The sequence below is a fragment of the Suricata suricatta genome, chromosome 3 (assembly GCF_006229205.1).
Source record: "Suricata suricatta isolate VVHF042 chromosome 3, meerkat_22Aug2017_6uvM2_HiC, whole genome shotgun sequence".
NCBI lineage: Eukaryota > Metazoa > Chordata > Mammalia > Carnivora > Herpestidae > Suricata > Suricata suricatta.
In genome coordinates this window covers 142,172,886-142,198,944 of record NC_043702.1, presented here as the reverse complement: position 1 = coordinate 142,198,944, position 26,059 = coordinate 142,172,886, and the positions used below count along the sequence as shown (strand labels likewise).

Here is a 26,059-nt window from a genome sequence, read left to right as displayed (position 1 = left end):
TTTATGTATGCATCCACAGTGCCCAGGATAGTGCTAGGCACTCGGAACATCTTCAATACCCTCTTGTTAAATGGATAGATGGATGGGTAGATGGATGGGTGATGGATGGATGGCGGGAGAATGAAAAGAAGGATGGAGAGAGGGATGAATGGATGGATGGATAGATGGATGGATGGGTGGGTGATGGATGGATGGAGGGAGGAATGGGGAGGCAGAGGGATGATGGATGGATGGATGGATCATGGTGGTGACCGCTTAGATGGCAGCATCTATGCTTGCCACTGATGTTTTTCCATCTGCTGTCCTCAGGTTTAGATCCTGAGCCTCACCTATTCTCTTTTCCCTTGGCCCAGACTCCTGATTCTTCTTCCCAAGTTTTCAATCTACTGGTCAAGCAGACTCCTTTCCTGCTCTTCCAACTTACATATCCACCTGCCTACTCAGCTCCCTCACTTGGCTTCCCAGTGGCCCACAGAGCCCTGAATGGGGATGACCTGGTCTCCGTCACCACTGACTGGTCTCATCCCCTACCACTCTTTCTCCCGAATGCTCTGATCCAGCAGCAGCTCCCAAATGCTCTCTCCTGCTCCTCACACAGTCCTGGCGTGCCCCAAATTCTTTACACTTGCTGTTCCCTCTCTGGAATGTTTTGCCTAGATATCAACATGACTCACTTCCTTACCTTCCTCAGTCTTTGCTCAAATGCCACTTTTCCAATTAATCAATCTCCTTGGGTATTGCCTCTCCCTCTTCCCTGCTTTATTTTTCTCGACAGTAATTATTGACCTCTGACGGACGACACATCTTATGCATTTATTTGTCTCGCTTCACTAACAGAAGATTCATGAAGGCAGGGTGCTTTGCTGTCTGGTTCACCACTGAAGCCAGCAGTGCCTACAATGGTGCCAGGTGTGATGCAGGCTCTCGATATATACATATATTCCAAATATATCTATGTATTTGGAATGGCTCAATGGATGAACAAACATGCCCCAAGTGTCGGGTGTTGGTGTGACTCTGTGTTACTGGCCATATGCAGATAATAGGAACCTGAAACTCTCATTTCAGACCCTTTCTAGGAACAACAGGGTGTGCGATAATGCCCAGGCAGGAAAGTCGCAGCCCAGACCGCAGATGGGGAGGGGAGTGAGGCGAGTGCTTTCTTACCGCCTTGGTGCACTGGACATCCTTGCCCAGCAGCCAGTTGAGCTCCAGGTTGCCCTCGCCCTGGTAGCAGGACTGCAGGCGCTCCTTGATCTGCAAGTTGACTGCCCGGATGGGGAAGGCGCAGAGCGCAGAGTCGTCTGGCGGGTGGTGATACTGCTTCTGGCCTTTGGAGAAGATGGCAAAGAGCACGTCATCCTGGCCGCTGATATTGAAGGCCTGGGCCAGGGAGTCCCCGGGCTTGGCGAGGTAAGCGGCCTGCAGGAGGCGGTACTCCACCCCCGCCCGTGTGCAGCCGAAGGGTAGTGACACATAAGAGTGGAACTTGGGGTCATCCTTGCAGAGGCGCACGATGCGGGATGTATAGAACAGGTCCCCGGCCGAGTTGATGGCCACGCCCTCGGGGGTCTCGGGCTGCACAGTGAGGAAGTAGACGAAGCCGCCGCTGGCGAAGCCGTAGATGTAGAAGATGTCGAAATGAGACACCAGGGCCAGGGTGTCGGAGGGGATCTTGATGAGGGAGGAGACGAAGTCGCTGTGTAGCTCATAGTCGAGCATGGCGGAGGACTCGGGGTCTCGGGGCAGCTTCCTGCTGGACAGGGTCGGGAAGTAATCCTGCTTGCCATCCACGGCCGTGCCAATGAACAGCTTGCCGTCCTCGCCATCGGAGCGCACGATCACGCCGTACATCGTGCCGGTCTTATTGACGCTGGACAGGTAGTGCTCCTTCTTGTGCGACGGCTCCACCAGGATGAAGAGGTCGTCCAGACGCAGCAGCTTGCACACGCCCTGGTAGAGGCTCCCGCAGGCCAGCAGGCGGTTCTCCGAGTAGTCGATGATGAGCAGCTTGTTGACGTTGTTCGTGAGGGTCAGCACCTCACTGCATGGCTGCACGATGAGGGGCGGGTAACAGGACTTGTTGTCCTCCTCCGGCCCCGTCTTGTGGGCCACCTGGATGGTCAGGTTGCCCGTCAGCTTGTACACCCGGTTGATGGCCCCCACGTACACCGCGCCCGTGCCCCGGTGGACGGTCAGGTGGTTGAAAGTCCAGTCTCGGTTCTCCGAGTGGAAGGTGCTGAACTGAGGCACACTGGCCACCCCAGGGGCCAGCAGCACCCAGACCACGGAGAGCAGGACCACAGACCAGCTGTCAACCTCTGCAGTCCGTGGCCAAGGCCTCCTCTGTTCCATTCTGAGTGGGGCGCAGATGAGGACACAGATCCTCCGGCTTCTCATCTACTCCACCTTCCTGGCTGGCCCTCACATGGTTCTGGAAAAGACAAGGCAGGGTGGTCAGACTGAAAATAAATTCTGAAAAGAGGGACTAGGATGGCCTGACTCAGGGTCCCGATCCTGACTAGCTCTGAGTCTCTTCCTTCTGCATTTTGGCTTTTCTATTTTTAACATACCCCCACCCCCTCTTTGGGATGTTCAGGGACTCCTGTTATCTATTTTGGTCTCCGGCCTTTACGCTGTAAAATACTTTTTTTTTTTTACTTTACAAAGCATCTCTATTTCTGTCTTCTTAAGACATCGTTTTTATCTCAGAGAGGTTAAAAGACGGTTTAAGTTCACGCAGCCAGTCGATTCCGGTGTAGGCACTAAAGCCGGTCTTCCCTACCCAGATGTCACGGCCATCCTCTCCCGGTTGAGTGGAAATCTCTCCTGTTTTTTAAAAGCTTGTTTAGAAGGCCCTCTTCCAGGCTCTCTGGGTCAACTACTCCCAGAGTCTGATATCACAAATAAAATTCCTTCTTATTGCAGACGTCCAGACCCTCACATGCTGCCTTTCATTACTTTCTCATGCCCTGCGCTCTACAGGGAAGGGGAAGAGCTGTTCATCCTGAAAAACAGCGATTCCTGCTGTCCTTTGGCCTCGTCCTCTCCAGAAAGAAGCATCCCTGAGCATTAGCTGTTGAAACTTGTTAGAAAAGTGAACCACACTGACACTGTTAGCCCTAGGGTTCCCACATGGGCCATTTAGGAGCCTGAGCAGCCCCAGGGAGGAGGGTGGATACCCCAACCCTGCTTTGGGACAGAGCGTGGCGGGGGGCGCTCTCTGCCTCTCTGGTGAGCAGGTGGCCGGGCTCTGGTGGAAGTCACTTGACCTTCTGCTTCTCTGCAGGCAGAGCCCCAGGAAGACCCAGACTCCTTGCTGAACGGGACTAGCTGCCTGAGTCCAGTATTACCCGCCTGGGCAAGAGTTCTGGGTTTGGAAAATGTGGGTACAAAGGGAAGCGAGCTGAGGATCAGCCTCATGCCCACTGTTGGGGCCCTGTGACTGTTTAAGGATTCGTGAAGTCAATGCCAGGCCCCAGCCTGTCCTGCCTAGAGCCCAGGCACTTTCCTGTCCTGACTCTTTGGCTCCTTTTCCTCCGATCCCCAAGCTCTAAAGCTCATTCTGTGTTTTAAGGAAGTTGCCCAGAATGGCAAGGTGGGGCTTCTAGACTCCTGGGCAAAGGATAATAGAGCCTGTCCCATCTCTAAGCACTGTCTCTGACTTATAGGGACAGGGACAGTGGCTGAAGCAGCAGGTGGCAGCAGCAGGAGGAGGCAGCAAGCTGTCTGGCAGACAGATCTGTCTCCAGCTGGACAGACTGCCCACCAACCGTCTCAGGCAAGTCCAGACGGAACTCTGGACTCAGGAGGCAGCAGGAATGGAAACACCCATTTCAAGGATGGAGAATTTGCTCCAAGGTGGCTTAGGAGAGTCATGTCTACTTCGACCCCCCCCCCCCCCCCCGACCCCCAATCTGGATGGAATAGATTAGAATTAGAACAGGCGCCACCTTGGAAATCCACAGTGTTTTTTCTGTATCTTTAGAAAAGCCAGACAGCCACCATGGTGCCAGAGGCCCCACCTGACCGGCTTCTTCCAACCAGGCTCTGCTGGGGTGTTCTGGGGTGACTCATGAGGCCCCAGGCTTCCTTGGAAAGAGGAAGGCAACAGCAGCATGAAGCCCAGGCTGACCTCAGCGACTCTGACACAGCCCTTCCGGCCCCACGCGCACCGGCAAAGCCTCCTGACAGAGCTTTCAGTTTGAAAACCAGAGGTTATTTTTAGCTACGTCCTGGGGCCGGTAGCAGGACGTGAATTCCTCAAGAGGAGCTGTGGAAAGGAAATAACAGAACCCTCACATTCTCCAGCTGGCCCCGGGAACTACGAGAGACCATTCCGGGCATGCCCCTGCCGCATGGTTTCGGAGCGCAGTGTTCCATGAGGAGCTGCGAGGAGGGTGGTAAGTGTCACCGCTCTGCACGTGGGGCTTGGTCTTTTAGAAAGTGTGCTCTGAGACACCCTGGCACAGAGCCGGTGGACAGCAGGGTCTTGCATTCCCCACAAAACGCCTGCACAGATACGGTTAGGCTGTGGCTCAAGGAAGAAGGTCCTGGGAGCAGAGATAACATCAAAGGACATGATGTGAGGTTAAGAGAGACCGCGTCTCCCCTCTGCCCACTGTCCACCTGAGGCTGTTTGAAGAGGGGGCAACTGTTGTGATGAGGTGGAATTGGGGGGACACGTTGGGCCCCGGGGCAGGTCAAGTCCCACATCTCTTTCTGGCAGAATGGGGGCAATTATAAAATCCACCTTCTCTAAGGCAGTCATGAGAGGAAAGGAGATGCACGGGGACCTCTAAGGATGGCGTCTGGCACATGATGCATGCTCAACGGGTGTCAGCCATTGTTTATATCCCAGAAGACTTCCCAGGAGACTGTTTCAGGAATCCCACCAGAGCTCTTGAGCTCCATTATTTGCTCTTATTCCTCCTTTTCATGGGAATAAACACTGCGGGTAGACCTTTGAGCCCTGGCTCTCCCTGACCCAGTGAACCCTGTATTGGGAAAAGGGAATGGATCCAAAGCGATCTTCTCTACCATACTACTGCACAAGCCCAACATAGCTCTCTGCAGCCAACAGGGAGGCCAGTGGAGGTGCAGAATCCTGGGAGCTAAGAACTATGAATGGGAAAATTGGCCTCATGCCTGGAAGGTATGAAGTCACAGGGCAGGAGGAAGAGCCAGGGAACTCAGGAACCTGGGACTCAAATCCTGCCCGTGTCACCCAGGAGGACTAAAGCATTAATCTGGTCATCTCCCCGAGCCTATTTCTTGGGCTTAATATAAAGAGTGCTTGAATGAACCAGTTTGTAAGATTTCTTCTTCCAGGTGAAGTGATACCTTGAGCTTCTTTGCTCTAACTTCTAGAATGTGTAATTGAGACTGAGGTCCTCCCAAGCTACCTGGTAATACTGGTTAGACCAGGAGTTGTCAACAGGCCACCATATTGGGCTTTTTCTCTCCCCCGTTAGTCAGCATCTGCTCTGGGACAGATGGCCCCTGGAGCCTGTGACCCGGCAGCAGCAGGCTCTGGTGTACTAAGGTTAGGAGGAGGCCCGGTCCGCAGTGCTGAGCTGGCAGGGGATGCTCGCAGTCCACGTTGGGAGAGTGGCTTTCACAAGGACACCAGACTTAACAGCCAAGACAAGAGCCTCCATCTCTCCATGCCAAGGCTGATATGACCAGGTAGCCATTCCAAAGCAGGGGCCCCACTGGCAAAGATCGAGTCTCCTCTTTGAGTTCAGAGAAGAGCAGAATCATTGTGCCTCTGAACTTAGACGCTTGGATTCAAACAGAGCTGACAGCTGTGTAAACTTGGTCAAGGTACTCAGCCATTCTGTGATAGTATGTCACTGTCTATATAAAATGGGATTAGGAGCAGCATCTACCTCATTGGATTTTTATGATGAAGTCAGTTAATACATAGAAAGCTCTTAGAATGACGTCCAGTCCATCTGAAATTATTAATTTACTTGTCAATATTTCCAGCTCTTCGTGAACTCCATCATTCCACGATCTGTCTTAGAATGAATTTCCCATCCTCGGTTTCATAGAAACCAGAGAGCATGTGCCTCTGACTTGGAGCACGGAGCATTTCTTCTTAACCCCACCCGTCTGATGTCAATGTCAGGAGTTTCCTCTCCATGAGGCCTCCTTCTTTCTGTCACTTCTCTGTCTCTCTCTGTGTCTCTTTGTGAAGTCACTCTGCCACATGCACTCTCAAGAGGCAACACTTGCCTATTGTCTCTTGTCCCCACCCCCAGTCCCAATCTAGGACATGCAGCCCCGGGATGCTCGCCCTACCTGCCGAGCCTGCGGAGACACCTTACTCAGAGCACTCCTGACGCCAAGGAGAGGCCACACATGCCTCTTGGGAAAGCAAGTACCAATAAATATTTTATCTGGAGCGCTTGATGATGCCATTCCCCCCACCCCCCATCAGGATTCAGGTGTTGGTGACAGGCAGTAGAGGCATCTAATACCTCCCAGACCTGCTGCTATAGGTGCCAGGGGCGAAGCAGGGAGGAGATGACAATCGGACACTCTCTGCTCCACTCAGGGCAGGACCCCCTCCCCCCCCACTCCCCACCTGCCTACCCGCTCTGTTGCCCTTCTCCGGACCTCTGGGTGCCGCGCCCACTCACTTGGCTTCCCTCATTACCGAAGGAGCCAGTCGGAAGAGGGCTTACAGTCCAGATGCATTTTTTTGCCAAATTGCCTCAGTGTTCATGATAGTCGATCTCACCCCCTGGCCCCATCTGCAGCAACACCACCAGCGCTATCCTCATTTTATGGTCCTTGCCACCACACCTTTGGGACCACCACTTGCAACGGCACCACCGGCATCATCTTGCCTGTGATGTTGTTCATAACAGTAACGGTAAGAGGTGCCCGTAATCACAACTGCACGGAGCAGGTGGCCCACAAGCCAAGATGGTGACAGAGAAAAGGTACGCGTGTCAATGAAGGCCGTGAAATCCGAGGAGTAGTCAGCTGCTGTTCCCAGGCTCCACGCCCCCTCCTTCCTCACCCACAGAAGAAGCAGCAAAGTCGTCCTCTCCCCCAGCAATCCTTTCTAATGAGGAGGTCACACAAGCAGGAAGCCAGGGCCAGTGGGAAAGGGGATATGAGATCGCTCCAATCCACTGCTCTTCCTCCTTTCTTGTTTTTAGTAAAGAAACCAAAGCCCACAGAAAGAAGACATACTATCACTGTGGCCCCAGATGAGTTGGGGACAGGCTAGACCTTGTAACAAGAAGTCTAGTGCTTCCACTACTGCAGGTGAAGGGGTCCTGGGAGTCAGCTATGCTCCGCCTGGAGACTGCCCCGTGTGGGGGAGAAAAGGTGACTTTGGTGGGGGCAGTCCCAGGATGGGCAGGAGTGAACCGGGTGAGCAGCAAGCGGGTACACAGGGCAGACGCAAGGAGGCTAGGGACTGAGGGCCGAGAGGGTGAGAAGGCGGCTGCCGATGTCTCCCATCAACCTCACAGACAGGAAGCCCCTTCCTCCCGAAGAGTGAGAAATGCAGCAGGAGAGACTGAAGTTAGATATTAAGGAGGACATCCCATCTAGAGAGGATTCCAAGAAGCCTGGACTTTTCTAACTGTGATTTTCCCCACCGCAATCTAAGAATACGTTTACCCAGAGGCAGGGGACTGGACCCACCGACCTCAGAAGGCTCCTTTGGGTTTAAGATGTCTATGAATTAAAGCCTATGAGGATAAAATGTCTACACGTGAGATTCTGGGGCCCTGGCTCGTCCCCTGTGGCAGATCGATCCTCAAGGACCTGTCATAATGTCATCAGCGCAGTCGTACATGCAAACATCCCGAGCGTAGTTCTGTCTAACACGGACCTCGGAGGTAGTCCAGGCACGTTGGGTAGCACAAGGTGAGGGAGAGGGCGAGCGCAAAGGCCCCGGGTAATGCCGACAGCTGAAAGGCCTCAATTAGACTAAAAGGAGCTATCTGGTATTTAAATAATTATTAGATTGAAGGAATAATCATGGGTTTGGGCTGATTTTTTCCCCACTGTCACCCTGATGGCGTCTATAATATTATTATTCAAATGCCCATGATTCTCATTGAGGAGAGACCCAGAGAGAGAGGAGAGAGTGGGGGAGGGGGCGGTGAGCATGGAGGGGTGGAGGGAGGCTCATTTAATCTCCATGTGACAGGGCTGCAGGAGGTACGATTAGTCTTTTTCTTATTTCAGCTGTCACTCATGCACAGACACCGAAGATTGTTATTAGCGTATTTTATGCACGAGATTTAAAGAGAAAGGGAGGGGGTGTGGGGAGAGGGAGAATTTCCTACAGAAAATAAAGGGACCAAAGGAACAATTTAGATGTCACTGCTATACCAGCTGCGTTTGCTTCATTAATCGAATGTCATTTTTTTCTCCAGACTGTGCTGTTCTGCGAAGCTAAGTGGCTACATCTCGCCCCAGAGAGAGAGGAAGAAGGTGAGGGAGAAAACAGGCCTCTGCCTACATGCCCTCTTGGCATCCTTCCCCGAGAAGGTGCAGTCGATGATACTGTGGCCCTCCACTGGGTGTGAAGACAACTTCTGGTGACGGTTTCTATCCAGTCACCTCCTCTCACTGTGAGCGGAGCAATGTTCTACCGGTCTGTCTGTGGGATTCCTGTCACAGGTGGAGAAGCCAGAGCCAATGTCCAAGAACCAAGGAGTGGGTGAAGGAAATCTGAAGAGGCTCTAATAATCCCCATTCATAGTGCAAGGGGAGCCATATTCCAGGCGATGGGGCAGTGGGGCAGTGGGGCTCGGTGGCCAGAGCTGTGCGTGGTTCTCTGCTTGGGATCCTACACGATGGGGCGACCCTCCGTCTCAGATGTCACAGTGGACAGAGGCAGAGTGACAGGGCAGAGTGCAGAGGCTGGGTGCTGGCAAGAGAGGCAGGCAGATGTTAGGGATTCAATCATGAACCCCCCAAATGCGTGTACTGAGGTCCTAACCTCCAGTTATGTGACTGTATTTGGAGAGGGTGACGTTATAGAAGTAATTAAATTAAAGTGAGGTCATTAGATTGGGCCCTAATCCAAATGCCTGGCATCCATAGAGAAAGGGGGATCTGGACACAGAGGCAGATAGGCACAGAGGAAGATCGAGGGGAGAGAAGACGGCCAGCAACCGGCCAAGGAGAAAGGCCTGGAACAGACCCTTCCACGTGGCCCTCGGATAGGGCCAGCCTTGCCAACATCTTGCCTTGGAGCCTCCAGAACTGCAAGACAACACATTTTTGTTGCTGGGGCCGCTCAGTGGGGGACACTTTGTCACCACAGTCCCAGCCAGCTAACACAGCAGGGGGTGGATAAGGTGTCTATGGTCTTGGCTGGGGATGGGGGTGTGCTTTTATTTACTTATGTATGTATTTATTTATTTATTTTTACTTATTTCCTAATGTTTCTTATTTATTTTTGAGAGACAGAGAGAGACAGTGTGAGCAGGGAAGGGTCAGAAAGAGAGGGAGACACAGGATCTGAAGCAGGCTCCCTCCAGGCTCTGAGCTAGCTGTCAGCACAGAGCCTGATGTGGGGCTCAAGCCCACGAACCACGAGATCATGACCCGAGCTGAAACCAGATGCTTAACCAACTGAGCCACCCAGGTGCCCCGGGGGTGTGTTTTTAAAGGAAAGGGTGTGTGTGCAAGCCCATGCAAGCCCACCTGTGCAGAAGCCATCACAGGGCCAAGGCATTAGGGATGTCCGTCTCTTCACATCTCTGCAAAACCAAGGGTAGCAAACCTGCACCCTTTTACCCGGCTCGAAACAGAGGCCCAGAGAACTTGCCGTCTGTCCCCAGCCTGGCTCTTCATGCAGGGTGTTTCTTGTCCTCTCTGCTTGCTCCTCTCCGGGACAGTTGGCATGTCACCTGCAGAGCCCCAGAGCCCTAGGGGATATTCTGGGACTCCCTCCAACCCACCCCGGTTCTTGCTCCAGCCCTGTCCCGGGACCACTGCCTTTTCATACCAAGCGAGGGCTCTCTGTTGCTTTTATTCCCCCCCTCCCCTTCCAGCTTTCCCAGTGGGCTCTGATGGGGCCCTGGAAACCACACCAGCTCTCCCAGGGCCTTAGCAAAACACGCAGTGTTTGTCCTCTCCTCTCGCAGGCTGTAAAAGCTTGGACTTGCCTCCCTGAATTATGAAGGGTTCCAAAGACGCACCCTCATTTGTGGGGTGGCGGAGGGGAGGGGGCCCGGCTCCTTTCTGGGGCACTGCCTGGCAGGCTTTGCAAAGTCCAAACAAGATTCATTACCCTGGGGCCGGGAGCAGGGAGATACACCGCCTGACCCCGCAGACCTGCCCCATATGTCATGGGCCTGTCAGAAATCTCCCAGAATTCCCTTTATTATCTAAAGGTCGCCACCCGGGCAGCGCTGAGAGAGCCCATGGTCTAAACTAAACTACAGGAGCAATCAATTTCAAGCAGCTGCCTTCCCTGCCACCCCTACCCCTTACCTCCTCCCCCTTCCATGGGCTCTGCCCTCTTCAACCCCCTCTGGGGGATGGCCAGGGAGGAGCACGTCTCGCTGTGGCCACCTCACCCCTGGGGCAGAAAGAATTTCTGCGAATTAGCGGGACTCTGAGCATCAGGCCCCAGGAGCAAGACCCCCCTCTGCACTGTGCGGGGCCTAGAAAGATCACCCCGCTTCTCCCCTGACTCGAAGCCAGCTTAAATCATCCTAGAAGCGGAGTTACTGCTCTAGTAAAGTTATGGGATGAAAGGATAGAAAAAGGAATTCTCAGGCTCCTCGCAAAGGCAGGCTGGACATAAAAGTGGCGCGATGGCTTTGCTAAATCGAGTCAGATTCATCCTAGAAGACTTCATAACCTGAGGGCCACGAGTTGCATACAATAGCGACGGCTGTTTGCTTCTTATAACGATAATAATAAAGAGGAGCCACCATTATTATTATCTTTTATTAACCACTGGCTATGCGGCACCCTGTGCTGGATCCTTTCCAGATGCAATGGAGAATTCTGTGATTATCTTGCAAGATGGGTATTATTCTACCCATTTTGCAGAATCTCAGGAAGGTCGAATAACTAGACCAGTGTCATTTTGCTAAAAAGCAGGACATTCTGAGGTCCATGTTTTCCTCACCATCTCACACTGCCCACATAGTTAGATGTTATTTTTCAACCAAACCCTCTTATCGCCGGTCTGGGAAAACTCAATAGAATGATCAGTGAGATCTGGCAAGTACTTTATTTTAAAGGTCAAGACCTGAGTCTCCCATCTTGTTTCAGTCATGAAGCAGGCTGGGGCTGGGGGCCTGGGTTGACATATCTGTTACGAGGTGGATTCTGGGGCTGTTCTGTGGCAAGAGGTCTGTTAGCTGGCAAACTCTCTTTTCAGGGACATTTTGAATGACCTTCCAAGAAGCCCGGAGATGCGTCTCCTACCTTCTCACCCCATCCTTACTCTACACAGGAGAGCCACGGACTCTGAGGTTGAAATGGGGCAGGAGAGCAGGACACAGGGTAGAAAGTGCCTGACTAAATTGTTAAATAAATTACAGCTGCTCCATATAATGGCATATTATGCTGCCATTAACCGTAATGTTTTCGAAGCATAATGACACAGCTCTGAGTCACAGCAGTGGGAGGGAAAGGGAGAGACAAGGAGAGGGAAGAAAAAATCCAAACAAAATTCCAGGTATTCATCTCAGCTCTCAGGCAATGGACTGGTCCTCAATCCCTCTTACTTTCTCCATAAGCTGCCCGGTCCTTCTCCTCTTGAAGGAAAACTGTCATGCCCCCATCTTCCCTCTCACCTGCCCCAAGTCCCCCCGCACTTCCTGCTTCTCTTGCAGATGCCCCTGCCTCTCTCCTCCCTGGTGGCTCCCAAGGCCGGCCACAGACGTGATCTGGGGATGAGGAGCTTCCCCATCGTTGCTGCTTCATCCCTGTGGCAGGAAATGGACCATCTGTGCCAGATCGAGCTGCATTTTTTAATACTGTCCTTTTCCAAAAGTCAGGCTCCCCCCCAAGTTCAAGAGTGGGACTCCTGGCCAGTAACCCTGTGTCGTCTCCCTGAAAATGGCACATGTAAGACTGTCCCGGAGACTATTTGCAAAGATGGACTCTGGTGAAAGCCATTGGCAGCTAAGATTCGGCCACAGACATCTTGCCCCGTGTGCCTCATGCCTCAAGCCCCTGGTCTAACTTTGCCAGGCACGTGGCCAGAGTGTGATATTCACCCAGAGAAACCCCCTCTGTTGCCCAGATAGGCTCAGGCTGGGTGGCCAAGCACTCAAGTTCAAGTTCTCCCCCAGTTGGCTCTGCTTTGTCCAGCTTCCCTTTCCACCTCTCCCACAGGGACTCCACTCCCAACCAACTCCACTCGTGTGTGCGGGGTCCCCAGGACACCTTGCAGAATCTCCCTTCTGTAGCTGCCTTTCCCCGGAACACCTGTGTCCACTTTCTTCCTTGCTTCTCCGAATCCTGCCCATCTTTCAGAGCTTCAGGAAGTCTCCAGGACCTCGCTGCCCCCAATCGCCTGTCTCTCCTCCAAAGTCAATCAGAAATTTGTTTTTAGCACGCCCTGCATTGCCGGGTTGGCTCTCTTGTTATGCGGCGGTGTCTTATCCGTTGAATTAGAGGCTCCTGGAAGGCAGGAATACTCCCCCGTGCTCTTCAGCACCCCGTGCAGGGGTAGCATGATGCCATTCACTCACTTCTGTGCTCACTTCTCAGCTACTAGTCTTGCCTTTGGCATGGTGTGGACTAACGCACTTGGCTCATAACTGATGGAGGTAGTGAAGATGGGAGCAAACTGTTTGGGAAGGACCCTGGTTGGCGTTCATCTTGAACCCACTGGGAAAAGAGCAAGTGTTACTGGGAGGTGGATGAGGTGAAGAGAAGAATGAAGAAGGGTGGTTGGGGTGTGGAAGGTGGGGGGGACACCAGCTCTGCCGGTGAAGGATGCACAGCACAGGATGCAGAACATTTCATGCAGGAAAAGTCTCGGCAAGAGTGCTCCAAAGTCACAAACTGCACAAGTTCACAGATCGCATGACATGCCTATAATAATAAGCGGCCAAGTGACAGCCAGAACATTCAAGAGCAGAATGGGGTGGGCTGCGATTCCCGTAGGGAGGCTTATGGACAGGGCTCTTCCCTAAGGGGGTCAAGCTTACTGTGGTGCATGCAGCCAGGCAGCAGGTGCAGGGAGGGCTCAGGTGTCGCTCAGCCACTTCCTAGTTCGTGGAAGGAACTACTAGTTCCTGGTTGTTATTTAATCTTTCGGAGCCTCAGTGTCCTCAGTCTGCTGCAGGACACCTCACAGGGTTGTGGTGAGACTGGATGAGATTATGGATATGAAAGTGCTCTGCTAACTCTACAGTTGTGAATAAACACCAATTACTCTGGTTCCTGTTTTTGGAGAAACTGCACAAGGACATCACCTCCTTGGCAGCAAGGGCTGCCCTGTGTGTGCTGGGGACGAAGGCTAGAGACCCCATTACAGTCAGGTGACAGGCGATTCTTATGCCTCAGAAGTTTCTGATGGATGCCTGGCCTCACGGGGGGAACTGGGTGTCGCCGGTCCCTATGGCCTTCCTCCCTGGTCCCCTGAGCCCCAGGCTTTCCAACTCACCCCCCCCACACTTCCTCTCACCTTGAAGGTGATTTAAGGGCCACTTCTGCTGCTCTTGGTGATTCATCCAGGTGCCCTTGGCAGGAAAGAAGGATGGAAGGAGGAAAGAGGAAAGCTGGCCTGGAGGAAGAGGAGGAGGAGCCGATGCTGAGGACAGTCCCAGAGCCGGAGCTCAGTGTTCTCTGTACTCTTCCCATACCGGCTCTGGCCAGCATGTGGGGCGAAACTCCCCTCCTTGATCCTCCAGTGCATCTCCTCCTCTCCAGTGCTTTTCTGATCGACAGCCAGCCTTCGAATTCAAAGTTGTAACTCCTTTTTAAGAGGAAGCTTCTTAAGCAGGCTGGGTCCCCACCCTGTACCTTCCCACCTTCCGTTTCTATTATTTTTCTCTCTTTGTCTGAGACTCTGAGCTCCTGCAGAAAAGATCCTGAGCTGCCAGGCAGCCTCTCTTAAGTAACAGGCACATGCACACTCACGCACACAGAGCAGGGGGAGTGCTCTGGGCCTGGATAAAAGGGACACGTGTAGGGCTGGGAGGTGGTTGGCATTCCAGAAAGAGGTCTGTCTGCTTGCGGCTCTTGTCTGAGTATTCGGTCTGCAGGACCCTTAACATCTGGTGTGGCGTTAAGCCCCTGGGTGAGCCGACGGGAAAAGAGAGACTTTCTGAGATCCTTGTAGTCCAATCAGCTTGAGACATCTAGGACCCCAGCCCTAACTTTGAAGGAAAGTGAAGTGCACAATTATCAGAGAGGCTGAGTCCGGGAGAAGAATGTGCTGGAGGGGAGAGCAGGGGAATGCAGGCTGGTGCAGCGCTGGGGGACCTGGGGCAGGAGATGAAAAGAACTCCCTGAGTGAGAATCTGGCCCCAGGATGATGAATGGGGTGTGAGAGAGGAGCCTGGAAAAGGCTACATAGCCAGGAGGGAAGCAGGAGGGAAGGGAGGGGTGAGGAGAAAGAATGTTGAGGTCAAAGAGCAGAGAAAATGCTCTTGGAGTGATTGATTCAAGATCCAACAGGTTGCACACCCGGAGGGGCGCACACGTGCACACGTGCACGTGGGTATGCCCAGCCACTGCCTCCCCTTGCACGCCCCTGCCAAGGCGGTGAGCAAGTCCGTTTTTCTGCCAGACCCTTCCTGTGCTCTCTGGAAGTCCTTTCTTCTGTCATTTAGTTCTCAGGACCCAGTTCCCCTGCCTCATTATATAAGCTGCCCCATGTGCAGTGATTTGAGGGTTCCCTGGGCATTTCCCATGTGCTGTGTCATTAACGCATCCTTCCTGCAGCCTGTGAGGGACAGCACCCGCAGCAGGACCCCCGCACAAGTGAGAAGGCAGGTATATCCAGGGTGGACTATTTTGGCAAAGGTACTAGATGTGTGAGGGCCCACTTAGGGCTCCCAGGGTCAAACATGGAGCCCTGTTGCTCTGCGGGCCAGGGCTGGAGGTGCCACCATGAGATCACCTGCTCCAGGGATCACACTCTGCATCCAGGTGGCCACAACCCTGGTCATCCTCAGGGATGCACTGCAGAATGGGGGGTGGGATATCAGGAGCTCAACTCAGAGTTGAGTTCTTGGGGACTCCCCTCCCGCCCCCGTGAAAGAGGAAAGGGCCTGGTGGGGGGCTTGTGGCCATCCACAGAAAGCCATTTGGCTTCCCCCGCCCCCAGCCCTGGCTGGTGGGAAGGCACAGGGTAGGGTGCCCCCAGGGCTGGTGCAGGTGGTGGCTGATGGAAAGATGCCAGAAGCAGGATTTTGTAAGGGGAGAAGCTGGGGTACCACTGTCTCCAGGGCCGCCGATCTGCGGAATAGAGAATTGGCTGCCGCATCCCCCTCTGCAGATCAGCACATTTCCCCAGTCCCCGCAGTGAGCCCGAGCGCCCAGGCACCTCCTGCCCGCCGTGGGTATGCTCTCTTACCCACCTTCTCCAGGTCTCTCCCCAGGCCCTCTGCTGCTCTTCAGTTCTCAGCCCTGGCAGATCACTGATTAATGCAGGGCTGTTTAATAACCCTTCCATTTCGATGAAACAAGCTGTCTTGTTTTCTTTATTTTTAACACCGACTTTCGCTTCTTTGCTAAGCATCGTACTGTCATTTAAATTTCTCTGTCTCCAACCAAGCTGATAATAGACTGGAGTGAGCAGCTGCTTCTGTCCCGCTTATGACAACGATTAGAAGAAGTCAGAGCCGTGCAGGCCGAGAGCTGACCGAGACTCGCTTCTGACGGGTCTGCCCCTGCTTGGAGACAGAGTACTGGGTACTCACTTGAATGTGATTATGAGAATTCTGGCGCAGAGGAAACCAGGGCTTGGACCAGCCTAGCCTTCCGGCACCCTGCTCTGAGGGGCGTCGTGGGGGTGACGGTGTGAGAAGCAGATCGATTTACTATGGAAGGAAGGCCAGCAGTGCCGGGTCATTCTCAGGAGCCCAAGCCAGGGCCAACACTCAACTTCACTTCCAACAGAGCCTTTCTCCCTTGTATTGACTGAGCTTGTGACTCAAGGTCACAAGCCCTGGGAGTGGGTGGGAATCTCAGAATCTCAGCCATCACCCATTATACCTTTCTGTTCCACAGAGGAATCCTTGGACACCTGGTTTTCACCTTCCAACCTCTGTTTAAATTCCCTAAATGAAGTTGGACTCATCCCCTCCCTTGATGGCCCCTCCCAGGTCACAGGGCTCTGGTTAATCTCTCTCTCTCCTCCTCCCTCCTGCAATACTTATACTCAACTAGTATGAACATCGTTTATTTGCATCCCCCGGCCTCCCTTCCCAGATTGCAAGCCTGTCAAGAGCCCGGACAGTGACATGCCTCTCTCCCAGGATACTTGGCACACAGTAGATAGTCAATAAATGCATGTTCAATCAAACTAAATTATATTGCAACAACCTGAATCCCTGTAAGTAATGTACCTTTCTTCTACCTGGGCAGGCCCCTGGCGAAGCTTCCTGACTTTCTCTGACCTGGACGAGCGTTCTGCCTCTTCCTGTCCTGAGGTTATAAAGGGCTGCTTCCCAGGGCCAGGACCCTGCTTTTCCCTCCAGGCCCTGAGGGACTCCACAGCTGGTGGAAAGCTTGTCCAGGAAAGCTGTGGGCATGCAGTGGGAGCCAATCAGGTGGCCTGGACTGGGGCCTCTGGCTCCCAGTTCCCCCTCCGCCTTGGCCGTGGCTGCCTGAGAAAGCTCACAGGTGCATCGGGCACAAACTCCGGCTGGCCTGACGCTCCCCGGCAGCCTCCCAGCCAGCACAGTCCGCAGGCAGCTGCTCTGGTCATTGTCCCACCCTCTTCAAGTTGTGAATGCTGAGTCTATAGAGACCGAGACACAAACAGGGCCCACAGTGCCTCTCGGGGAGGGAGGGGCGGCTCGCCTTGCCAGAGCCATTGACTGTGCAAATAGCAAGGCTTGCGATGGATGGAGGAAAGCTGGTTGGAGGCGCTGAAGAGAAGGGGGCCTTTTTCCACCACCCAGTGCAGCACTGCCGAGAGGGGCCGGGGGTCCTGGGGCCCGCAGACGGGCAGAGATGGAGAGACATGGGTACCCAGGGACTGCCGCTGCACCCCAAGGCACCGGCCTGCCCCATCCCAGGACGGAGTGGGAGGTCGCTGGGCACAGCTGGAAGAGAAAGTGGCTAAGCGGGTGGTTCAAGAGTGCTGGTGAGGGCTGGGGTAAGTGAGTCCTCACACACGCGGAGGCCAGCAGATGGCCACTCACTGTGTGACTTGGGCAACCTACTGGCCCAGTATGGACTCGGGTGTCACCCCTCTGGTGTGGGGTCACGGCTCCTTGTGCCTCCGCCGGACGTAGGGGAGCTTCCTGGGCTAAGAAAAGGGAATAGATGCTGCTCAGCAGACATCCTACACTTTGTCCAGTCATCAGCACCGGCCAAGGCTCAAACCCCTGAGGCCCGTGGTCCAGCTTGCACGCTGGGCCCCAGTGCCCGCCTGTGCCCTCCATGCTGAGTCTGCCCCAGGAATCTTCCTCCCGCTCCGAGGAGCTCTCTCTTCGGGAGAGATGCAGCGCTGTCACAGGTAGGTGGCCAGAGGTCCATGAGACCTGCCCCTTGTCCTGCCATGGCAGGCAGCCTCCCAGAAAAATGCCAATTTACCAGTTCTCTGACCATATCGTTCGTCTCTACTCTTAAAGCTGCAGGCACCAAAACCCCAACAGGAGCAAATTCAGAATTCAGATTCCAGCCCCACTGGTTACATGTTAACCATGAGCCACACACGTGGCTTGCCTCTCAGTTTCCAGTCTCCATTGAGTCTTTTAACTATTTTTACATAGAAGAACCTTTAGCATATAGATTTTCTTTAAATAAAATCTTATTTTTGCAGAAAGTTCCAAACAAATTCAGAAAGAGAGAGAGAGAAAAAAAAATGTCTCTAGCTTGGCTTTATTCCTGCTCTAAATTTTAGAAGAGTTTTGCACATTTGCAGCATTTGTCATTTTTCCAAATCCCCTAACCATCTTCCAAGGCCTGGCTCTAGAAACAAAGGCAAGCGAGGGTGCTTGTGTAGTCTTGAAAAGCATCCGTTTCCGCTATGCCGATGGAGAAACTGAGGTGCAGGGTACAGGGCCAGGAGCTAACTCTCTGAGAGCGTCCTGTGGCTCCCCTTGGCCTCCCTCCGTAATCAGAGAGCAAATGGTGGATGGGCCCCCGTGGGCAGGTGAGAAATCTTCTAGGAAGGGGGAAAAGTGACAAGTGTGAAGGGAGGCCCTTTGTTCCTGTGTATTAGGACCTTATTCAGACCCCAGACCCTTCCTGGCCATCTGTTCTGACACCCTTCTCAGCAAGCTCCAAGCCTCCTACACAAGGGTGCCAGGTGTGGCTTCCCGGTGTCACATGCAGTTCACAACATTTTCCTCAGCGTCTCCCAGCTGGGTCCTCCGGCCCAGAGAACCGAAGGGCTCCACACCCTGGGGGTCACTGGGAGTGGGGTGGTGGACTTGGAGTTTGTTCACTTCTAGATAAAACTCAGGGGAGTGTTTGCCCAACAGATACCCCAGTGGTGCGGGCTTTAATTCCACAGAATGTCAAAAGATTTGTTAGAAAGGTGTAGGTGGCTGGGGTGAGGGTTGGGGGGGCCAGTCTTGTCAGGTGACGGGGAGATCCTGACCACCTCTCTCCACCAACGTGAAAAGGAGACCAGGGAGAGCCTGCTCACTCAGGAGAGGGCTCTTGTGTCTGGGGACAGGGATGGAGCCTGGTCTTCTGGTCTAGCCTTGACCAAGGCTCCAGCTGAGGACCCTGAAGGTGAGGAAATAGCCTCTTCTCCCTCAGGTATCTCTGTTGCTCAGGAAAAAAAAAGGTGGGGGGAAGCCTGGGGAACAGTCAAGGGAGGTGGGAGGTCAGAGGCCAATGTAATATTTACCCAGACCAGCCGAGGGCTTTCGCTTTTATGAAGCAGGAAACCGCTTCAAAGCAGCAACATCCCCTCTTGCCACTCGGTCTGCTCTCTGGTCCCCCTGCCTCTACAGGGGGGGCAGGCTTTCTTGTTATTTGGGGGGTTTTTCGGTGTGTTTTTCTGGGGTTTTTGTGTGTTGTGCCTCCTTTTCTTCTCTGCCTGGCCCTTCCCTCCTTCCCTCGCTTCCCGGGAGGAGTGTCTGCCTTGCCTCCTGCTCAGAGGAGTTCAGTGGCTTGTCCAGAGTTCCGGAAGGTTCCCCTGATGTTCCGAGCCCATCTTGTCCCTGGATGACTCGTTCACTCAGAGAGTGAGTGGCCTACCACTTTGGGACGTGGAGCAGGTACTGGGGTTAGTTCTGAAACCCCGATTCTGCAGCCAGAGCTGAAAGTAAAACCTGAGGGGACAGAAAAAGACTCTGGACACGAGAGTCTAATGGTTCTTTACATTTGGGGGGCTTCGAGGGGGTGTCATAAACTCCTCTCTTCATACACACACACGTATATCATATACACATACGTTTACATATACATACATAGATCAAAGGCTTCTTAGGGCCCAAGCAGGCCCCCTTGTTCCCTCCATCCAAGTTCAGGATCTGTCTGCCCCAGATCTTATAGTAACATTTAAGGTACAAGGAGAGTTCCGCCCCAAGACTGGATCAAGTTTTTAGTTAGAGTTGAAATCTCCTTTTAACCACCTTCCATTTATCCCCCCTTTTTTTTGTTCAGGACAGAAGCTTTCTCCAGGTAGGAAACAGGCCAGAGGTAGCTCTCTTGCCCAGCCAAGGTGTAGGGATAAAATGCAAACTTTTCCCTCTGGGGTCTGATCCATTTAATGCGTTCATTCAGGTAAGGGTGGGTGTGGGACAGCAGGATTCTGGACACTTACACGTGAAACCCGATGAGTAATAACATTTCCTGATGAACCACAGTGGCACGGTGCCTCCAGCTCCAGGCAACAGGAAAGGGATGCCATTTGCATAGAATGCAAGGTGAAAAGCCCTTGGGAGCTTGGGGCCACAGAGATCAGTCTCTCTCGGATATTGACTAACAGAAAACTACAGTGTGGTCAGTTTTAAAATCCATGGAGGAGAATGAGGGGTAGTTCTGAGAAGCTGAGGAATGTCAGAATGTCAGACAGTCATGCTTGACAGGAAACCAAAGTTCTCAGGGATGTGAGTCTCCTGGAAGTCTGCACCTTTCACTGCCGGGAGCCAAAGTTTCCAGGTGCTTCTGTGCCTTCACTTCCCCTGACTTGCCTCCCATCCTCACCCCAGCCCCGTTTTAACTCCATCCTGACTTATACTGAAGTCTCCTTGAAGGATACTTGGCTTCTGTTAATTCCCCCTTCTTTCAGGATAGGATTTCTTGAAGGTAGGATCTATTACTTTTTCATCTTCGTTTTGGTGATACTACACTCCTACCATTGCACAAGTGATAGATTTCTATGTGTTTAAATGAAAATGGATGTCCTCCTATTTGGTTCAATGCAAGGGCAAGCCTGGTGGCTTAACAATCCAAATACCAAGGCTAAGGTTGGAGGGGATGTCCTGGAGTTCTCCCTCACCCCCCTTCCATCCTCCATCCCCAAACAAGCAGGAGGGAAGGGAGGGTGTTTAAACCCAGGAAAAGATAACCCTTGCTCCCCGACCTTGTAGACCAGCACTGGAGGTGCTTCTGTCAGAAGCCTCCCCCCTCTCTCTCTCTGACTTCAGAGAGAACGTTGTTATGGGGAGCACAGAGGAAAGAGGTTCATTCAAGGGCTATTCATGCTGAGCCCCAGGATCCCTCCCCCCTCCTTCCTTCTCAAAGACAAGTTGAACTTTCCGAGGGCAACTCCATTGCCTTTTATCTCCCATACTGAAAGTAATTTTAGCCAAGGAAAAGCAGGATTAAACTTTCATAACATGATACGTTTATCTTGTTTTTCTTTTTTCTTTTCTCTCTCTTCCCTTCCCTCCCTCTGCTCTGACCCCAGGTAAATGAGAGCCAAAGGGAAGCCCAGATGAAAATCAGAGGCTGATATCACATCTGAAGAGATGCTACTTTCTGGCCCCCTGCCCAACCCCAAACTTCGATATTTTTCCATACTCCTGTTAGACAGTTACTGTCTCCTCAGAAGAGAAAAGCCTCTGGACTCTTTCCCTCTCCATATTGTCCTCTGCTGAAATGAAAGGGGGGAATTATGGTTCAGAGAAAGGCTCCCACCGAGAATATGAAGACCAAGATTAAATCAGCGATACGACATTGACATGTGTTCAGTTCCTGAAAAGTCTTTTTAAAAAAGTCTTCAGAAGCAGTTTTGCTGTCACCTGGAAGGATCTCAAAAATCCACATTTAGGGAGCTGGAAGCAGGGTGGGGGTGTAGGGGGTGAGGAAGGCACATGAAGGCGCCTTGGGTTTGGGCCAAGAACTTCTATTGCAGATAAAGAAAGGCAAGAGCCTCTTGGAGGGCAGGCCAGCAGATTAGACTGCCTGCTAACTTGAGAGGGGACCCCCTTCCCCTGGGGCCCACCCCCCAGACACAGCCTGTCAGGCCAGACCTCTCCCTACCTGCACACAGTGATGCGCCACCTCCACGTAATGCTGCAGATGGCGGCCCGGCGGTCCCACTGGCAATAGGACCCTACCAGTTGTAGTCTCTGGGTAGTGACAGCTGGTGGTTTCTAATATTTCTAATTTTTTTCTTCTCAAAAAAAAAAAGGCAAAAAAAACCACTGTTTAGGGCCAAGCCTGGTTCTCCAGAGCCCCCTCTAGTGGAGATAACCTGCTACTTCAGCTTCCCATGGCTGCCCAGATGGAGCCTCCCCTTGCCTGGGGGGACAGAAGAGCTTCCTTCTGCCTTGACTGTCCTTTCCCACTTGTGTTCTGTGTTTGCTCCTAGCTCTTTGTGCCCTGTTCATATGGTCAGTCTCTGTCTTTACCTCCCCGTGCTGTCACCCTGCTTCTCTGTGTTATCTGTGACTGTTTCTACATCTGGACTTTCCGTGCACACCTTGACTCCTGCACCTTGGTCTGCGTGCTTGGTTCCTCTGCTGTTTGTTTGTTTTCCTGAAGTTCAAGACGCCAGGTCTGATGGCCAGGAAATGCTCTGACATGGCCTTGGATGGAATGATCTTACTCAGAGAGCTCACCTAAGGACCTGGTGCCAGATCACAGAAACACTAGGACAGGCCAGTGTTCCTGGAGGAGAAAAGAGAACTTGGACAGACACTCTCCCCGACCCCACGCCCCACATGAACTTGGGTGGCCGGGCTGATACCTATGCTTGAAATACTGTATAACCCCAGTGTAGAGCTCTGGCTCTGGGGTCCTGAGTGGAACCAGTTTGCTCCCCTCAATCATTTCTCCCCACCATCCCCCCTGCTTCCTGATACACATGCTGACATGTGAACAACATGGGATGCCTGGGGAAGGGACAGCTGGCAGGGGGTGGCCAGAGGGTGCCCCTGCCAGGGAAGAGGAGGGGAGAGGGTGGGTGGAGGCCAGGACGGAGCCTCTGGCGAGAGCGGGAAGAAGAGACAGAACAAATGTTGTGCTGAGCCAGAGGGGGACCCAGAACACCTGCTGGGTTCCTGGGCTTAGAGATAAATCCTACCCCCACCCCAGTCCCCCAGCTGGAGATGTGGCCAGGGCAGGGCAGGGGGTTAACGGTTAACCAAGTGTGGGAGCAGGGAACTGCTGCACTGCTCAAGCCTAAGCCTTTTCATTGAGCTCTCTCCCTCCCTTCCTCCTCTTCCTTTACACTCTTACCCGGTAGGGACCCTGCTCCCCAACAAAGAACTTTCTCGCCTCTATTTCTGCCCTCGAATTCCAGATGGAACAGTGCGGAGCTAGATAAAGAGGTTCCATATGCCCCAGTGCCAGGGAATGGGGGCCCTGGAGAGCCTGAGGGCTAAGCCAAGGAGAAAAGGGGTGTCTCGCTCTTACCATCCACCCCTCCCAAGGGCGCCTTGGGACCAGCCGTTTGACCCGGGAAGAACTGCCTTTCTCTGTCTCCGCAGGGCTCACCTTTAGAAATGACCAAAAACGAAGCGGACGCACACCCAGCCTTCATTTACTCTAATCAGGCATGAAATCTTTGTAACTAAGTGAAAAAACTGTTTCCCATAAGGGAATCGGTTCCATTCATCATTGTTGGAGCTGAGCATATGTGAAGGGGGAGAAATAGAATATTCACGTCTAATGAATTGATAACAGACTGCCCCCTGGGTGAGGGGGGTAGTGATGGGGGTGGGGGTGCAGATAAGCTGTAAAACTACAGCACCTCAAAGCCTGCTTCCAGCAGTTTCCCTGTGGACAGTCCTGAATTATTTGTAGTTAACAGACTGTAACACAATGCTCCGGTCTCTTTATGATCAGAATGGGGTGGGTGAGGGTGGGGGTTTGGCTTGGCTTGGAGCTCCCTACCTCTCCACTTGCCGTGATGGACAGAAGTATATCGGGCCCCAGTCTGTGTGCGTGGAGACAGCTGTGCGGCAATGCAGAGACAGCTGGGGAGAAGGGGGGTGGGCTGCTGTTGCTGGGGACAGGAATCGCCTGTCCCCACACAAAGCTCATATCCTGGGGAGGCCCCTGTAGAAACGGAGGTAGGCTAGAGACTATAAACCCCCAAACAGTGCGGACTCTAGCGCTATAAATATCCCATAGTACCTGAACTGGGGAGCTTAGCCCGCTGCTAGCCGGCGCCGTGTCTATTTAACTGTCACTGGTTTCCCCTCCTGCTCGTGTGTTTTCTTGTAACGTGCCCATGAAATAAAGATTAACGGAATCATCCGAAGTATTGGCAAATGGAAAAGGGGCCTAGTGGAGAAGTAGCTGTTCTTTGAGGGTTTTCCTTTTAACCTCGTTTTAAACGCAGACTCCAGTGTAACAGACGGTGAACTTTTACATACACCACACCCACAGCTTTTGATGGTCAAGTGCACTGGAGGGTGGACGATGATGGTGCCAGGCTCTTTGGGGACAGGGATAGGAGCTCAGGCACAGAGTTTCAGATGCTCTGAGTTCCAGGCACAACTTTGAAAGGAGAGTCGTCAACCTTGCACTGACATGGTTTCTTTTGGGGGACAGACATGGGACACCACCTTTTGCTCTTCATTGGGACTTGGGTTCAAAGGCCAATCAGCCCCTCTGCCCTGCTCCAGACTGTGGGACACCCCAATCCTGTCCTGTTAAAGAGAAGGGCTAGGGGGAAACTCTCCTGCAGAGGAGACCCCTGGGCAGAGGAGACCCCCGATACTTTACTTTGCCCCTTCGGAGCCTGCTGATCCTCACCCCCAATGCACATCGCTCCAAATGTCATTTCCATTTAACTGCTTTGCAGGCCAATCTGCCCTGTCCTGATGCAATTTGCTGAGGACAGTGAGGGAGCAGAGAGGGCAGACTGCGGTGCCCTCCCTCTATCAGCGGGTCCCTGAAGAGGGTCGCTGGGCATTCAGAGGGGAAAGGCGCTTTCAGGTAATGCAGGGAGGGCGTGTTCCGGGATGGAGAAGGGTGGGGGTGAAAGGTGGTGGAGGTGCCAGGTGGAAGGAGGGGGAAAAAAACAACCTCACTAGGGTATCTTGACAGATTGCTCTGAGTTTCCTTGGTTTCCTACCCTCTCTTCTCATTCCACTCCTTTCCTCCCTTCCAGACGCCCTCACCCCCAGACCAAGGAGGGAGATCACAGGTAATTAGTTCAAATGGTGCTGTGTGAGGTGAGGGGGAAGTTAATGAATTCTCCTCTCTTGCCGGGAGGTAGAGGAAAGAGGGCTTCCTGCAAGCAACTCCAAGAGCTTTCTGGGGTGATTGCACAAAAGTTGTGCATTTCAATTAGGAATAGCTAAATTCCTCCAACCAGAGCTATCTCTTCCGGGGCTCTGTTGCTCTGTTGAAGGCCCCAGAATCCAAAGCCTGCCCAGAGGGAAGAATGAAGTTTCAAGGTCTGGGAAAGAAGCCCAGCAAGACTCAGGAGCCTGCTACTGTGTGGGGAGGGGAGGGTTGAACCTGACTCCTAGTCCTCAAAGCCCAGCCCAGCCCAGATACCCATCTTACTCAGCTGGTCATAGACCCTGTCCACTGTGCTTGTGAATAACAGGAAGGGAATGAATGCATCTCACAATTTTTTGGGGTCCCTCTGATCTGCCAGACCTCCAAACCATGGCCACAAGTTTCAGCTGGCAGCCCCTCCCTCAAACTGGTCTTGTTGCTGCTGGATCCCTTCCGTAGACACTTCTGGCATGACTAGGATCTTACATTCCGGCAGCAGACCAGATCAGATTCCACTGCCCATTTCATGGGGCTCTCATTCCTAGCCTGTTAACTGACTTAACTGCTCCCAAGTCTTTCGCCCACCACATCCCCCATTATCTATCACTCAGAGCTGAGTCTGAACGGGCAGCTCCTTCTAAAGCAAGGGTCATGCCAAACAGGTGGACATTTGCCACGGTCCTGGAATAGCAGTGTCTGGTGACTCTCTTCTTGCCCATCCAGACCATGATTACCATTTATAGAGACTACCTGTGGGATGGAGAAAAAGAGCTAGAATGTTCGAAGATCCCTACATCACTTGTGGGGTGGGGCAAGAAGGAACACTTGGAGGGAAATCTTTTCAAACGGTTTATACGGAGCTTTTCCGACCCTGGGCAAGCTTTTATTTCAGCCCCCAATCCTCTCGTGCTGCTCAAACCAGAGGATGGTGCTGATGGGCGCTTGACCACGAGGGAGTACGGACAACATTATGGAGCACTTAGCCCCACTCAGTGCCTTGGAATCGCTCCCTGATTCCCCTGCCATTCCCTAGTCCCATGATCGGAAGGAACAGCCGGCGGCCGCCAGGGACTCCGGCACCAGAGTGAACGCCCCCAAATCGAGCTCTGGCCACAGTGGCCTCGGGCTCCCTTGCTCGTACCACCGAGGCCCTCTTTGGGCGCCAGCTCTCGGGACAGCCCCGCCACCCCCGTGCTCCCGAAAGCCGCAGAGTGCCAGCAGGTGCGTGGCTGAGACGCGCCGCGGAGCGCCCTCGCCGCCGCCGCCGGGAGCCGGTGGCCGG

General features: G+C 53.2%; 1 protein-coding gene across 1 annotated transcript in view; it reads right to left on the bottom strand.

Moving 5' to 3' along the window:
- The window catches only part of PLXNA2 (plexin A2), a 205,157-nt gene that overhangs the window by 178,279 nt on the left and 819 nt on the right, over positions 1-26,059 (bottom strand). The window contains exon 2 of the mRNA XM_029935352.1: positions 1,168-2,434. Within this exon, the coding sequence (XP_029791212.1) occupies positions 1,168-2,400 (1,233 nt within the window). The 5' untranslated portion in view covers positions 2,401-2,434. The remainder of the gene's footprint in view (positions 1-1,167; positions 2,435-26,059) is intronic.